This window comes from Oenanthe melanoleuca, chromosome 3 (genome assembly GCF_029582105.1).
Source record: "Oenanthe melanoleuca isolate GR-GAL-2019-014 chromosome 3, OMel1.0, whole genome shotgun sequence".
Lineage (NCBI taxonomy): Eukaryota > Metazoa > Chordata > Aves > Passeriformes > Muscicapidae > Oenanthe > Oenanthe melanoleuca.
The window spans coordinates 69,036,099-69,050,470 of NC_079336.1; the positions used below are offsets into that span (position 1 = coordinate 69,036,099).

Here is a 14,372-nt window from a genome sequence, read left to right on the forward strand (position 1 = left end):
GTAGTCAGAGAAAGCAAAACTTAAAAGAAATCTTTGTGTCTCCTTTATTTAGGAAGCATTCAAGATCCACTGGCATGTAGAACACTGAGTTAACCTAGCCTCAAAGAGGAAAAAGAAAAGCAACATCTACACGAAAACTGCTTATGAAAACCATAACACCTCGCTTTCTTTGCAGAAACTATCACTTGATTTTGGTCACATCCTGCCTCTAGAACCAATGTCTTATGGATAAAGGACTACAAAATACACTTTCCAAAGTAAGGGAAGAACCAGACATGGGAGACTCCTGCCAATACAGGTGATCAAGAAGGGAGAATATTCCTTAAATGCTTGCTATAAGGAATTGGGCCCATTACTCAGTGCATTAGCCTCCAAAACTGCACTTGTCTCTTCTATTAGGCAGCAGGAGCACAGATGCATTCACAGCTCAGACACAATAAAATACTAACTCAAAACTCCATGCAGGGGCAGTTGACACTCCTGAAGTGCAACCTTCATCCAAAAAGACGACTGAATAATCATGGAATAACCAAACTCATAGATAAACACCACTGTTAGATCTGAACCCAGATTTTGTTGAGCTGCATACTGCTTTTTCTTTTTTTTTGCATTAGATATTGTGGTGGGTGTGAGAGTTCACATACTGTATTTCCCACAAAAGCAGACCTGGAACATCAGCTGTAGCAGGCTGGATGAGCAATGTGGTCAGGAGCACCTGGACATGTTAGAAGTACCAGCTATCATCTTTATGAGGCAAGAACAGGCAGAGTCTGGTTTCCCACGACCTCACATCTCAACATCGACCTGCTTTTTCATCACAGGAGATGCTGTTGGAGCCTACAGGCACTTCTCACTACAAAGGTTCTGTCTAATAAGGATTGAACTCAAATGAGCCATCTTTCAGCAAGGGCAATTCAAAAGGCTACCATCCCATAAGTTAGGTGGGATCTCAGTATCTGGAAGACCTTTACCTTCTCCTCCCACAAAAATGGACTTGAGCACATGGAGCAGAGCAAAATTGCACAAAGCCTGGCTTGCTAAGAAGCAAAATTTGATGAACTCCTGCCCCGACTACCTGTGGTTTTAACAAGAACTGTGGAGACATGGTGTCCAAGAATAAGAAAAAGAGGAGTTTCATAGTGACTAAGAACAAGATGTTAAAATGTGAAGTATTGGTAGAATCTATATTAAGATATAAGAGAAACATTCATTTTTATGACAGGAGAAGATTTTAAGAAGCAAAATACAATTAGAGAAACTAAATGCTGCAGCACAGAAGGGCAGGTTAGAAAGAGGTCATAGCACAGATTAAAAGGATTCAGTAGAAACTGAAAGCTTGAAAGTAAAGTTTTGAGCAGCTTTTTTTGCACTCATTTCTTGCTCCTCTTCTGATTAAGTATTGTGTTGAAGGATTTTTCCTTTAGCTGCCCATTTCAGCTAAAAAAAAAAAAAAAAAAAAAAAAAAAAAAAAAAGAATCCCATTACCCTTTTATCTTAGGAAGAAAGCTGACATTAGAACAATTGGCAGTGCAGTGCTCGATGTCAAGCTGCTCTAGGTCAGTATTCAGACCCCTTCTGAGTCAGCCTTTCAGCAAAAGACCTAAAGAAAAGGCACAGTTTCTATTTTAACATCTCACTCATTCTCCTGCTATATATGTCCATAAAATGCTATCAAATGTTTCTGCTTCATCATACAATAAAAATGGCTGCTTTTAGAAAAAATAAACTACTGCTCACTTAGTTTCTTTTCATTGATTCAGGGAGAGATAGCCAGCAGCCAAAAAAAAAAAAATTAAAAACTAGTATAATCTCAACAACAGTGTCACATTAACAGTGTCAAGTCCATTACATATTTCTAGAACCACTTCATATTCAGTACCTACTTTGACAGTACTAATTCAAAAACATCAAGAAGTGTCATGAACAGAGGCAAATAAAACCCAGGCACCACTGGATGATGTGCTGCCTCCAGAGTGTTGCGTTGCTAATGTCCCTAACGTAAGCAGATCAGTGCTTTGAACGTGAAGGAGTCTCAGAGTAAGTCATTTGAGTAGAGATACAAGATTCATGGACACACAACTCATTACCATAGAAGTGAGTGGGAAAACAACACCCTAAGTAACCATCAAGTCTGCACTTTGTGGGACAAAGGGAAGAAGGGAGTTTTGCCTTAACAGATCAGGCAGCCTTCTGCAGCACACACCTCTTTGCCACAAGGTGCACAGCCTTCTTCCCACTCCAAAAGTTAACAAAGAAGATGCAAGCAGCAAGTCCTTTGCAAAACATTCCAACATTTAACTTGTCACTAAGCAGCTTGCCAGTTTACCTGAGCCAATGTACAACAAAGGAAAAGAGTGCTGGAAGGGACTTCAGGAAGTCCTTCAGTCAAGGCCTCTATCCCCATTCAGCACACATACTGGGTGACAGTCTGTTACAACAGATATAACAGGTTAATGACACTTGTTCTTAGGTTTTCAGTGACACATTTGTCTTCTGCACCACTGCACTGTCTGAGAGTTTCTATCATGTCTGATTCAATTATCCATCAATTTATACCCATTATTCCTCATATTTAGTTTTCAGAGCAGGTAAGGCAGATAATTCCCTTTCCTGTAATAGCTCTTTTACTTACCCATATGGCTCTTTGGCTTAAAACCAGAATACTAAGAGGCAGCCAAGTTAGTAGATTTTCTGCTTCTGTCCCTTCTCTTCATATTCAGCTACATGCTTCTCACCTGGGCTGGCAACCCAGACTCTCTCAAGTGGCAAAACAGTCTCATTTCTAGTCTTGCACACTCCATTTGGATGTTTTCACAACAGCATGACACTGAGTCACATTTGTCTGGTGTTCAGCTTCAACCACCAGTTCCTTTTCTACCTAGACAGTTCTTCCCCTCCATTTTCCACTTCTGCTGTTAGTGCTGCCTTCACACTAAGCATTCCCCTCCTGCACCATGCCATTGTGTTTCCTGCACCAGACTATTTCAGGCTATCAACAACCTTGGAAATTCTCAGCTTGCTTTTCAGTGAACATGGAATCACTCTCAACTTCATGTTATCTATAGGTTTAATAAACAAATTAAAGAAGTCCAGCTCCATTCAGGAATGCACTTTCATGTTCTTATTAAGTAAGAATAAAAAATAAAATTAAGTGAAATTAAATAAAAATAAAAGTACAAATGTTCCATCAGAACATTTGAGGTTTTGACAGGATCTTTATGCTACACATTTTTGAAGATGCTAGACCACACCTATCCAATTCAAATGGAGACAGACAGGCATTTTCAGTAATAAAAAATTTAATGAGAATACCTGATGGGATTAGATGGTATTTATCCAATCAGATATTTCTGCATCTGCCTGCTTCACCCCACCATATATTTTAATGTCTGTAAGATTTGTTGCAACAAATGTAGTGTAATGTAAAGCACAATGTAAAACTCAAAGCAAGTACTACAGAGATGGTTCCCACCTCAATAATTGGTCTCCAGTTAACTGCAAGAATCAAGGAGTAAAGTGTGTCATGGAACTCAGCGAGTCCTAACTTCACACCAGTGCTCCACACACCAGAACCCCCACAGGGCTGTTTCATACACAAGACAAACACTGAAGATAATCTGAACGAGAAGAACGTGCAGGGCACCCATGAAACAAAGGTAATTCAAGACAGCACTATGTCCCAGCTGCTCTGTGGCAGCAGCCAGGTTCTCCATGGCTGACAGGAGGGCTGGCTACCAACAGCCAGGGACAGGGTACAAAGAATCCACAGCCACCAAGAAGTGGGCTGGAAGAACGGTTCAGCTGATTCAAATACCTTCTGAATGCTTTTTTTGTGGAAGAGCCATTACAGAAAATCAGGCCTTTTGCCAATAAGTTTGTTTCGAGGAGCTGCTGCCAGCGCCCCAGGGTCACCACTGTGCCTGAGTGGCCTTGCCCCCTCCCTGGGGCCACCTGCCCCCACCCCAGCTGGGCCAGGCTCCTGCCATGGGCCCACCCACACACCCACATGCTGAGCCAGCCTCACCTGTCACCACAGTGCCCTCAGCTGCAGCTTGGCTGGGGTGGCAGGACAGCCCTGGCTCTGACACACTCCAGGGCACAGTGGCACGGGCTGCTGTAGAGTTGGACAATCTCTTAGACCATCTCTGATGTCAGTTTAAGTGTGAGTCAGAACCCTTTAGTACAGAAACAGATGAAGAAAGGCCTTTTTTGAGGGGTCATTCTTTATTCATCAACTTCAACCTCATCAAGTGGAAAGACCAAGATGTCATCTACTCTAAAACCCATCACTCTTTTCCCAAGAGGGAAGGTTTGTGATACACTTGAAGACAGCCTTAAAAGAAAAAACTGAAACTACTTGCAACAATGAAATAGCTGGGAATTTGCACCATGAAAATAGCTACAGATTGCATTTGAGCAATCCAAATCTTAGAGCTTAATTTCTTTTAATCTTAGAGTCAGTGAAAAGAGAGAACTAATGCAGATCTCCAAGCATAAACCTTTAAACACTGTATTTTTCTTCATCTCAAAACAACCACTAATGACATAAAAGAACAAGTTTGTGAGTAAGGAATAACTACAATGGCTAAAAAGTGAGAAAGCCTTCAGTTTAAGGAGGTCTTCTCATCTAGTGATCCTTTTCAAAAATACAGTCCAGAAGACTAGAAGCTCTTTGAAAGGCTAAATAAGAATTTATATCCACATAAATATTTATATCCATAATGCAACATATCTAGCAAGACAGATGTAAGAGCATCTCCCATTTTTCAAGATCATCCTGGGAATCCCTTGCCCCAAACCCAAGGTGGTTCATTTTCAGCTGGCTGCTGCAGCACAAGGTTTGTGAACCACTCTGCCCTCTGGGGAGGGCTGACCACAGGGAAGAAGTAGAGTTACCATCCTGTAAGTGCTCAAAACACCTATGAATATGGAACTTGAGAATGTGGTTTAGTCATGAACATTGTGATGGAGCTAGGTTGACAGTTGGACTTGATGATCCTGAAGGTCATTTCCAGCCTTAATGATTCTGAGATTCTGAATGTGTAAGTGCACACCTGTAAGTTTCAGTACATGAAGCCTCTTCCAAGTAGTTTTCCTGGGCATGAACTGACAAGATTACCATTGCCCAAGCCCTCTGTCAATAGGGTGCATCCAGCAGCAGACAGCACCATGACATCAATGGGAAGAGCCACATCCTAACCCCTAGCACTGCACACCTACAGGTGCTCCCTTCTCAGAAGTTAACCACACCTGCCTTTCAAAAAAATGCAGAGATTACTACATGCATTGGATAGTCAGACTTTCAACAGCAGTGAATTTTGCAAGTAACTTTAAAAAAGAAAGATATTCTCATTTTTTGCTTGAATTTAATCTTTCATACACACCCACATCCCTGCCATATGTAATCAGAAATGAATCACAGTTATAACAGCAGCTGCTTTAAGTCTTCTGATTTTTCTTCACTAGAAATAACACCTTCATTTGTGCTCACTGATGGGCTCATGGTATCTTTTATGTCAGTCCAATAATCTTTCTATCCAACACACAGCTAATTGCCTCCATCCATACAGACATATACACAGTATTCTTCTGTTTCTCCTGTGTATCCCTCTCCAACATGATTTTGGCATCCTCACAGTGTGGCTTTATTGACTACACTTCAGCTTGCCCAGTTTGCAGCTGCATAGTATTGCTTAACACCATGTATGGTTTGTCAGTACAGGTCATGAATCCCTCAATTATCCAAGAAAGCAGAACCAAAAGCATGTTTTCTATCATGTTACATGAATATCAGTTGTTTTCACAAAAAAATAAGAACATAGTCCAAGAGTAATTTATACAGACACAAAATCAGATGTGGAGCTTTCCAAGCCTATTTTCCTGCAGTCTGTCAATCAGGGAACTCTGGCTTAATTTTTAGATGACCTACTCAAGTATGAGTTCATTCATTTTCACACAGAATCAGTGACTGGTTAACATCCTGTCCTTTAAAGAATACAAAGGGGGAGCTTGGATAAGCTCCTAGAAATGATTGCTACAAGGAACTGAGATGTCAAATGATAGTACCCTCATGCATTTGTCTTAGCCATGCATTCCTTTTGAGTCCATCTGTTCTGTTTTCAAATAACATGCCCCATTTTTGGCAGTACTAGAAAGAATGAGGTATTCCAGGGATTATACTCCACTGACCTCTAGTCAGGATATATAACACTATCCATTATTACCTTCCCTTTTAGAAATATCTTGTATTTCCAAACAGCTAAATCCATCTACTCCAAATTTTTTGAGGCTTCAGCACAGGAGGAAAGCAAAACTGTTATATGAACATGAACATAAAAGAGATATTTCCAGTGTCTTCTAAGTCTATGGCATCCAGGACAACTTCCTGTGACCTAGCAGACAATGCAGAGTTTTTGAGTCAACTCCACCTTTAGTATCCTCATTAGACAGAGCAGAGAGGCTCATCTCCTCTCTAGGCTGGCTTAAAGGTATACAGACATGGAAACTGTTTGCTGTACTCTGAGATGTTGACTAAAGGACATGAACAGCTGTAGGAACTGATCTACTTTAAATGGCCCCATCAATAGCTACAAGGAGAAAAGACTCATTTTATGCAGTAACAGATCAGGAGCAAATACACTTTTTCTCTGTAAAAGACTAGACAAGTGTCTATGGAGACCTTAATCTGCAGTGCTTATAGACTTTCATGTCTCAAGTACTGACCAAAACAGATTCTCTTTATTAAAGCAGAGAAAAAACTGTGTTGTTTCTTTTCCCTGCAAAGTCTATCTAAATACCAGATTATTCCTCAAATGGATGTTTAAGGCAGAGGTATGGGCAAAAGAGGCAAGGGAACACAGATAGCTAAGCTGCACTAAATCTTTTAATCAATAAGGGTGCCATATGCACTTTGTTCTCTTCAGTGACGATGGAAGCAGGAAAATGTGCTCCAAAGCCATTAAAACCTCCTGAAAAGCACATCTAGATTTCATAAGATGAATGAGACATTAAGCCTGTGTACAATTCACTCATTTAGCGAAACTTCAAGACTTTAAGTCATCCTATAAAAGCTTTGCAAAGTAGTAATGTACATCTTTGAGATGTATTTATCATATTTTCCTGAAAGTGTTGTGATACTGTCATTATAAGTAACTTCTACATAGCATGCAAGAACAGATTACATAAATATGCATTTTTTTCCCAATGTTTTCCATGGTTATACAAGTCAAAAGCAGCTAAGTTCTCTGATGACATAAACAAGAACAAATCATATCAGCATCACTTCATCCACTTACAGTCAGAGAATTTGGGCCAGATATTTCTGAAGCAGAATCTGACATAAGTGACTAAGTAGCTTTCATACTTTTCTTACTGTAGAACCTTTAAATATTGACATCCATTTAGTAAGACTAAAGCCTTTAGACTCTATTCAGGACTTGAACCAAGAGCTCCTGCACTGTTAGGTGGTAGCATGGATATGGTCCTCTTTTATGGCCCAGCCTGATCCAAGAGCTCCTTCTCCAGGCTCCTTGCTGCTGGAATGCTGCCCTCCCATTAGACTGCCCACACTCTTGAGAACAGAAAACACTAGAAACTACTTTAAATATTTGCTTCAATTTCAAGGCAACAAGACTGCTAAACATGGTCTTAGCAGCTTCTTCCTGAGAGCATTCTGTTATACAGCAACAGGTTCTTCAAAGATGACAACTTACAGCACATTAAGTGCTTTGCCCTTTCAGCAAAGAACATTCTTAATACTTTGTCCTTAGGTCCAGGCTTAAGAACAGGGTTTGGAGGGCATAGAAAATAAAGGAAAAATTGCACTAATTGCCTGTATCTTTTAGGACTTCAACATTAAGTTTTGTTAGATTTCCCTGGTATTGCTGCCACCCTGAAACAAAACTATAACATAGCACCCTAACAGAAGTGCTCTTACATTCGAGGTTACATTCAAATTTTCTGGTTGCTGAACTCCATGGATATAGGATACATTGGGTCCTAGGATGCAAACACCAAATCAGGAACATCAAGCTGCAGCGATACCAGGATTATTCTAAAGACCCCCAAAGAACCAAAAGCAGAAGCAATTGTGCCTCTATGCATTACAGAAAGTTCCTAGCCAGATTACTGAGCTAACAAGGGAAAGCACCACTCAGAGCCACCTCACTCCTAAAGAAAGGAAGAGCACACCAATTAAGTCTGAGGCAGAAACAACCAGAAATGAAGGGTTTATGTTGAGTTATTGGCACTTACTGGGTTGTAATAGATGTTGCTTGCTCTCTCTCTCCTTTTCAATTATGCTTTCCCTATTCTAGCAGCAATTTGTTCTCTTATTCTTTCTGCACTCTACAACTAGGTCAAAAACTTGGACCCAGCTTTGATCATGGATGACATCATCTTTTTAAATACACACATGGACCTACCCATGGATCTGCTGTAGCCAGGTGCTCTTTGTAAAGGAAAAGCATTTCAGCAACTGCCACAAGACATTACTCACTACTCACTCATTACTCACATGCCAGTACCTCAAAACTTTTATTACTGCTTTGATATTTGTGACAGACACTTGTTTCCTCCACCTGATTTCATTAGAACTACACAGTGCCAGTTAGCAGTTTAAAAATCAGGGTATCAAATCATATGGCTGGGAATTTTCTCACCCACTGAGAGTGATTTGCAAAAGAGTTTAACAGGAAATAACACAAAGTGCCAGCAAGCCATCTGTTCTAACCTCTATGTTAAAGTTAACAGCTATTTTAGATTTCAACAAAGGAAGTCAGGTTTTTTTTCTCAGGGAATCTAAGCAGCTACTATTTTTATTAAATGGAACAGGAACAACAGAAACTGGAGATCCCTGAAGAAGAGGCAGAAAAAAAATCTGGGACACAAACAGCACTGTGTTGCATAGCAATGGCAGTCACTTACCTCCTCACACAGAGTCAAGCCAGACCTTTCCCAGTTTGTCAGAATCTGCCACCCAAGCAAGGCAGCATCACCACAATCCATGCAGTGACTGACTGCAGACTGAGGACATACTCAACCACCTAACACACTGCCAGCAGCCCCCAGCACACCTGGGTCTTGAGTGTATTTCTGGGATGAAGTATCAGTTAACCTGTCTGTGCTCAAGATTAATTCCAGGGATTGATACAATGTTTTTTTTTTTTTTTAATGTAAGTTTAATACTGAAGCTGGAAAGATAGCAGTAATTTATTCAAAAGAAAAAAAAAAAAAAAGGAAGTGATAGTTTTTTCTACTTGTAGTTAAAAAGACCACAAGTCTTTATAAGTGCCTCTATTTTTTCTCTTGGGAGCTTTAGCTCACTCAATAACTAGCTCAAACCTTTTCCTCCTGCACACGCTCCCTTTCATGAAGGGGCGGTCTCCCAAACCAATGAGCTTGACACTAGGTTTGACCCTAGTCTGATTCAAGAATTTATCTCCAGCATCAATGAGGCTGAAGTCTCATGAGATATTTGTCTCCTGGCATCAGATGATGTGGAGTACTTGCCCCTAAGCAAACCTTGAGATTCTGATCAAAAGGCCATGCTCTGAAGTTTTGGTGCTAACCAAAGGTAATTTTTATCTCAGTCTCATGTAAACCTATTCCTTTTAATCTCAGAACCTAGAAAGAAAAGGATCTTGCATCCAACACATTTGAACTGAGAGTACAGTTTTCTTGGTGCTATATCTAACCCTATATTTCTTGCTTGTACTCTATAAGGGGCTGAAAGACAGGTTGTCACTGCAAGGCAACTCAGTGGAAACCTTTTCCTCAACAGGTATAGATACAAACTTTTGTGTCAGAATGGTGTCCAAAGAAGCAACAATGTGCTAAACACACTTGCGCTGGCACCGACTCCAATGATGATATCTGCAAGGCCTAAAGCCAGTCAATGTACAAACTAGATTTTTAAGAGCTCAGTTATATACAATGCAGTAGTTTCCATAGCTTGGAATTTGAGTAGTCAAAAATAAAAATATCATGGTACATGTTTCCCACACATCATATCATGACACTACCTGAACTTCTGCCAAATCAAATCATCATTCCACAAAGAGCACGCAGCATCTATCATCATTACCACAATCAACAGAACTAAAGGGCACAAGTAACCTCTTCTGCATCTATTAGTGGGAGGAAATATTCACAGCAATACCCACACACCTTCCTCAAGAGACATCTGCATTGCTTCTGTCAACCATAAATCTGACTCCTTTATTTCAAAGGAAATATGAATTCCTGAATTAACAGGTCATCAACTCAATTTCTTTCCAAACCAGTATTAAAGCACTAATCACAGCAGTTCTGTCTGTGTTAAAAAGGATATTACTATAAAGCAATAACATGAAGTAATAAGTCAAAGAGAAATTAAATGATAATAAATGCAGAAATATCATCACATCATGAAGCTTATAGTCCAGAATGTCATCTTAGATATGCTTATGAATAAGAATCTTCAATAGAACTTTTTACAGAGGCACCTAATAGGGATTTTTAAACATTTTACAAGGTTCAGCTATTTATAGAAGCAAACACAGCTCCTATTTGCACATCTGTCAGAAGCACAACTGAACTTTCTCTGGGCTCCAGCGATAGCTCCACCTTCCTTCCCAACCATCCAAAGCTGCTTCCTCATGTAGGCTCCTGCCTGCACAAATTTCAGCACACTACACCGAGTGCAGCAGCACTCTTTGGCATTTACTTTTAACAGCAAAATAAAGGTAGTAAACACTACCGAAAAAAAAGCAAAGACAAGCAACCTTAGGACAGGCAATCATCCTGTCCTTTTCTGAGACATGTGAGTTTCACACCCCAGATTTGCATAACCATTAACCTGCTTTTGCAATGCCTTGCTGCTCTGCTACACACTCAGCTTAGCTGTCGGGGTCTGCGGATCTGTTGTATGTTACAATGGCTCCCTCGGCAAACCAGCGGTGTAACTTGCCACACACGGCACTCCACGGAGATCTCCGTGCTGTGCGCTGCTGCTGTAGGTCGCGCTGTGTCATTTCACCGCTCTGGCCAAAAGCCACGCAGGCAGGGTTAAGTTCAGGGACGGCTGCTCAGGAAACCTTGCAGCCAGGGGGAATCCCAGCCCCAACCCCAGAGCCGTAGAGCACAGCGCAGGTGACCAGCGGCTTTCCCCACCTGCCATGGGGACGAAGCGCCAGCGCACAGCGGAGCGGAGCCAGGCGGGGGCCTGGACACCCCCCTGCCCGGGGCAGCGCCTGTCATTCCGCGGGGATCCCTGGCTGCCGGCACCCGGGGCAGGGCCACAGCCCCGTCGGGAAGGGAGGGGATGCCTGTGACTAAGCACACGCGGCCTCTCCTCGCCCCCGCTCACCGCCTGGCCGGGCTCTCCAGCACCGGAGCGCCCGGCGCCGCACCAGCGGCCGGACAGCGGGGCCGCTCCCGGGAAGGGCCGGGCTGGAGGCACCTGCCGTGCCCCCGCTGCGAGGCCCGGCTCCGGGCAGCAGCCCAAGCCCCCGGGCCCGTGTGCGGGTTTCCCGCCCGTGGCTGCGCCGCGACCCGAGCCGCGCTCCGGGCACTCCCCGCCGGCATCCCCACGGCCGCCCGGGCCCGCCGCCCCCGGCAGCCCGCTCTGCTCGTACCGCTGCCATCCTTGAAATGAGGGGGTGGGACGTCTCGCAGCGACCGGGTCCAGCCCCCCGTCTCCGCTTCCTCCTCCTCCTCCTCCTCCATAGGGCCGGGGCCGCCCGGGACGGCGCTGCCGCCGCAGCCCTGCCGCTGCCGCCGCCGCTCCGCCGGGGTGGCCGCCCGGGGAGCGCGGCGCCGGGCCGCCCTGCCCCGCGGGCTCGGCACCGCCGGCCGCCCCTGCTCTTCCTCCTCGTCGTCCTCGTCCTGGGAAGAGGCGGCGGAGCGCGAGTCGGCCGAGGTGCTGTAGAAGGGGTTCCCGCTGCTGTCCTGGCCCGACTCGCCGAAGACGTCGTCGGAGATCTGCAGGCTCTCGTAGCGGGATCGGGCGGCCTCCAGCAGCGACAGCGCCTTCCTGCGCGCCGGCCCGCCGCCGCCCTCCGCCATCATCTCGGCCGCCGCCAGCAGCCGCCCGCGCTCCCCTCGGCCCGGCTCGGCCGGGTCCTGCGGCCGCAGGCAGCAGCCCAGCAGCAGGAGCGGCTCAGGCACGGCGGCGGGCAGGCAGCGAGGAGGGGAAGCCCCGCCGCCGCCGCCACCGGGGCTGAGCCCTGCCTCCCGCTCCCGCCCGCACCACCCGCCCCTGTGTGTGTGCAGGGACATGGGGGGAAGGAGCCAGCTCAACATCTCCAAGTACCACATCCAGCCAATTGCCGCGGCACTCCGCGCTCGGGAGGTGGGGTTATATGGGCGCCGCGGGCCGCCGCGGGCCGCCCACCGCCCGCCCCGCCGCCCGCCGCCGCTCCGCCCATTTAAACCCACAGCGCCGGCTGCCGCGGGGCCGCGCTGCGCCCCGGCGCCGGGAGGGGTCTCTGAGCCCAGCAGCGCCCCAGCCTGGCCCCCATCCCGGCCCCCCATCCCGGCCTCCCATCCAGACCCCCATCCCGGCCCCCCATCCAGACCCCCAGCCCGGCCCCATCCCGGCCCCCGATCCTGGCCGGAGCTGTCCGCCGCCCGGTGCTGAAGAGGGGCAGGAGCGCTGGCCTTGGTGCCTGCGGTCCCTCAGCAGCGCCCGCCGTGCGGGCAGAGGGTGAAGGGCTGGCAGGAGAAAGGCGCCGAGGTGTTAACCCGCTGGGTCCGAGCTGAGGCCACACAGCTCCTCATGAGCAGTGAGCGCTGGGGGCCCTCATGTCGCTGCCCCAAAGTAGGACACAGAGCCCCAGAGCCGGGGCAGCGCTTGAAGGAAAGTGGGGAAGGTGCTGGAGCGCAGCGCTGTGGGACACCTGGCCCTGGGGGACACACACATGCTCCTGCCTGTCCAGCAGGGTGTGGGGCTCAGCGCCCCCAATGCATGCTTTGGTTTCTCTAGTGAGTACAGAGTCAAGTAACCATTCTTCCAAAATCGCCACTGATTGAAAAGCAGTATCATGGCACAGGAAAAACGAGGGAAGCGAAAACACCAGTGCCCTGACTGGGTTAGTTAAACATGATTCAGAAGTATCCCTGGAGTCATCTGAGGATTTCATACAACAGCTGATGCCCCTGGTTGTGCAGCAGTCAGAATGGTCTCTCTGATGTTACAGGAATGTTTGAAATCTCTGATCAAGGTTTATTATTTGCTATTGGGCATCCCGCTGTGCTGGTTACTGTACAAACATTTATTAGGATGACAGTCCTTCCCTCCCTTGTCAACAGCAATAGCAGCTATCGAGCCTACCCTTTCACAGCACTGCTTTCAAAACAAACAGCGATAGTATTCGGGGGAGGGGGGAGGGTACAGCATATTATTTGCAATTTTTGATGCAAACTTGCAGTGTAGGTTGGTGCTACAGATTTAATAAATTTTATAACACTGAATGTTTCTGTTATAATTAGGGAAGATTAATGACCTTCTGATGATTCTCAAGGACTCTAGCACAACATGGAAAATTATAAAAGCTGGACTGTGTAGGTATTTAAAAGACCAACTTTATGTTCTCTTCAGATATTTTTTAGTTGCAGTGGCTACACTAAAACTTTAAATTTCTTTATAATGTATAGAGGCAAATCCAGAGAAAAGAATCTGTATTCTGCACCCATAAGTAAACAGGGAAACCCAGTGTATTTTGAGATTTAAGTTACAGTTCTACTTTCAAAAATGTCAAAACTGTCTTACTGATTATATTAAATATTATATTATTATTATATTAAAAAATCTGTAAGTTTATATAGATTTTTTTTTTAATTGCAAGTTCAGCCAACTTAGCCTGTGAGTTAAGCATTGCACTGTCTTCATTTCATCTCACTGGTTACCAGAAGCCATTGCTCTGTAGGCAAAGCTATCCTTTTCATTGATCTATACCACCCTGTGTCCTCAGAGTACTGTGATGGGAAGGCATGATTGAATATGCTGAACCTTTCTTGCTGGTAATGATGAGTGATCAGCTTGAACCTCATGAATCCTCTTTGCTTGTTTGGCATATAGAAAGCCACATATTCTTCTTCACAAATGTTGTCTGTTTTATATATGTTCTCATGAAACAACAACAAAAAAAATAGGGGTGGCCTTTGTTGACCTTCTCACACAATGGTTTTTAAGACTGAAAAATGCTCACTTTAAACATGTTGGCAGGTTCTTTGTAGTAGGGGCATTAAAATAAACTTTTGGTTTTTACAAAGGTGGAGGTGTCCATCCAAGTGATGTAGAATTTACCTGAGCATCCAGGTTCTATGGAAGTGTCAATGGACACTCAAATATCTTCAAATTTGCTGATTCTTTTCTGTGGAAGGGCTGCTTC

General features: G+C 44.8%; 1 protein-coding gene across 1 annotated transcript in view; it reads right to left on the minus strand.

The window, feature by feature from the left end:
- The window catches only part of PGBD5 (piggyBac transposable element derived 5), a 67,227-nt gene extending 54,956 nt beyond the window's left edge, over nt 1-12,271 (minus strand). Inside the window, exon 1 of the mRNA XM_056486587.1 lies at nt 11,616-12,271. Within this exon, the coding sequence (XP_056342562.1) occupies nt 11,616-12,258 (643 nt within the window). The 5' untranslated portion in view covers nt 12,259-12,271. The remainder of the gene's footprint in view (nt 1-11,615) is intronic.
- Between the last annotated feature and the right edge of the window lie 2,101 nt (nt 12,272-14,372).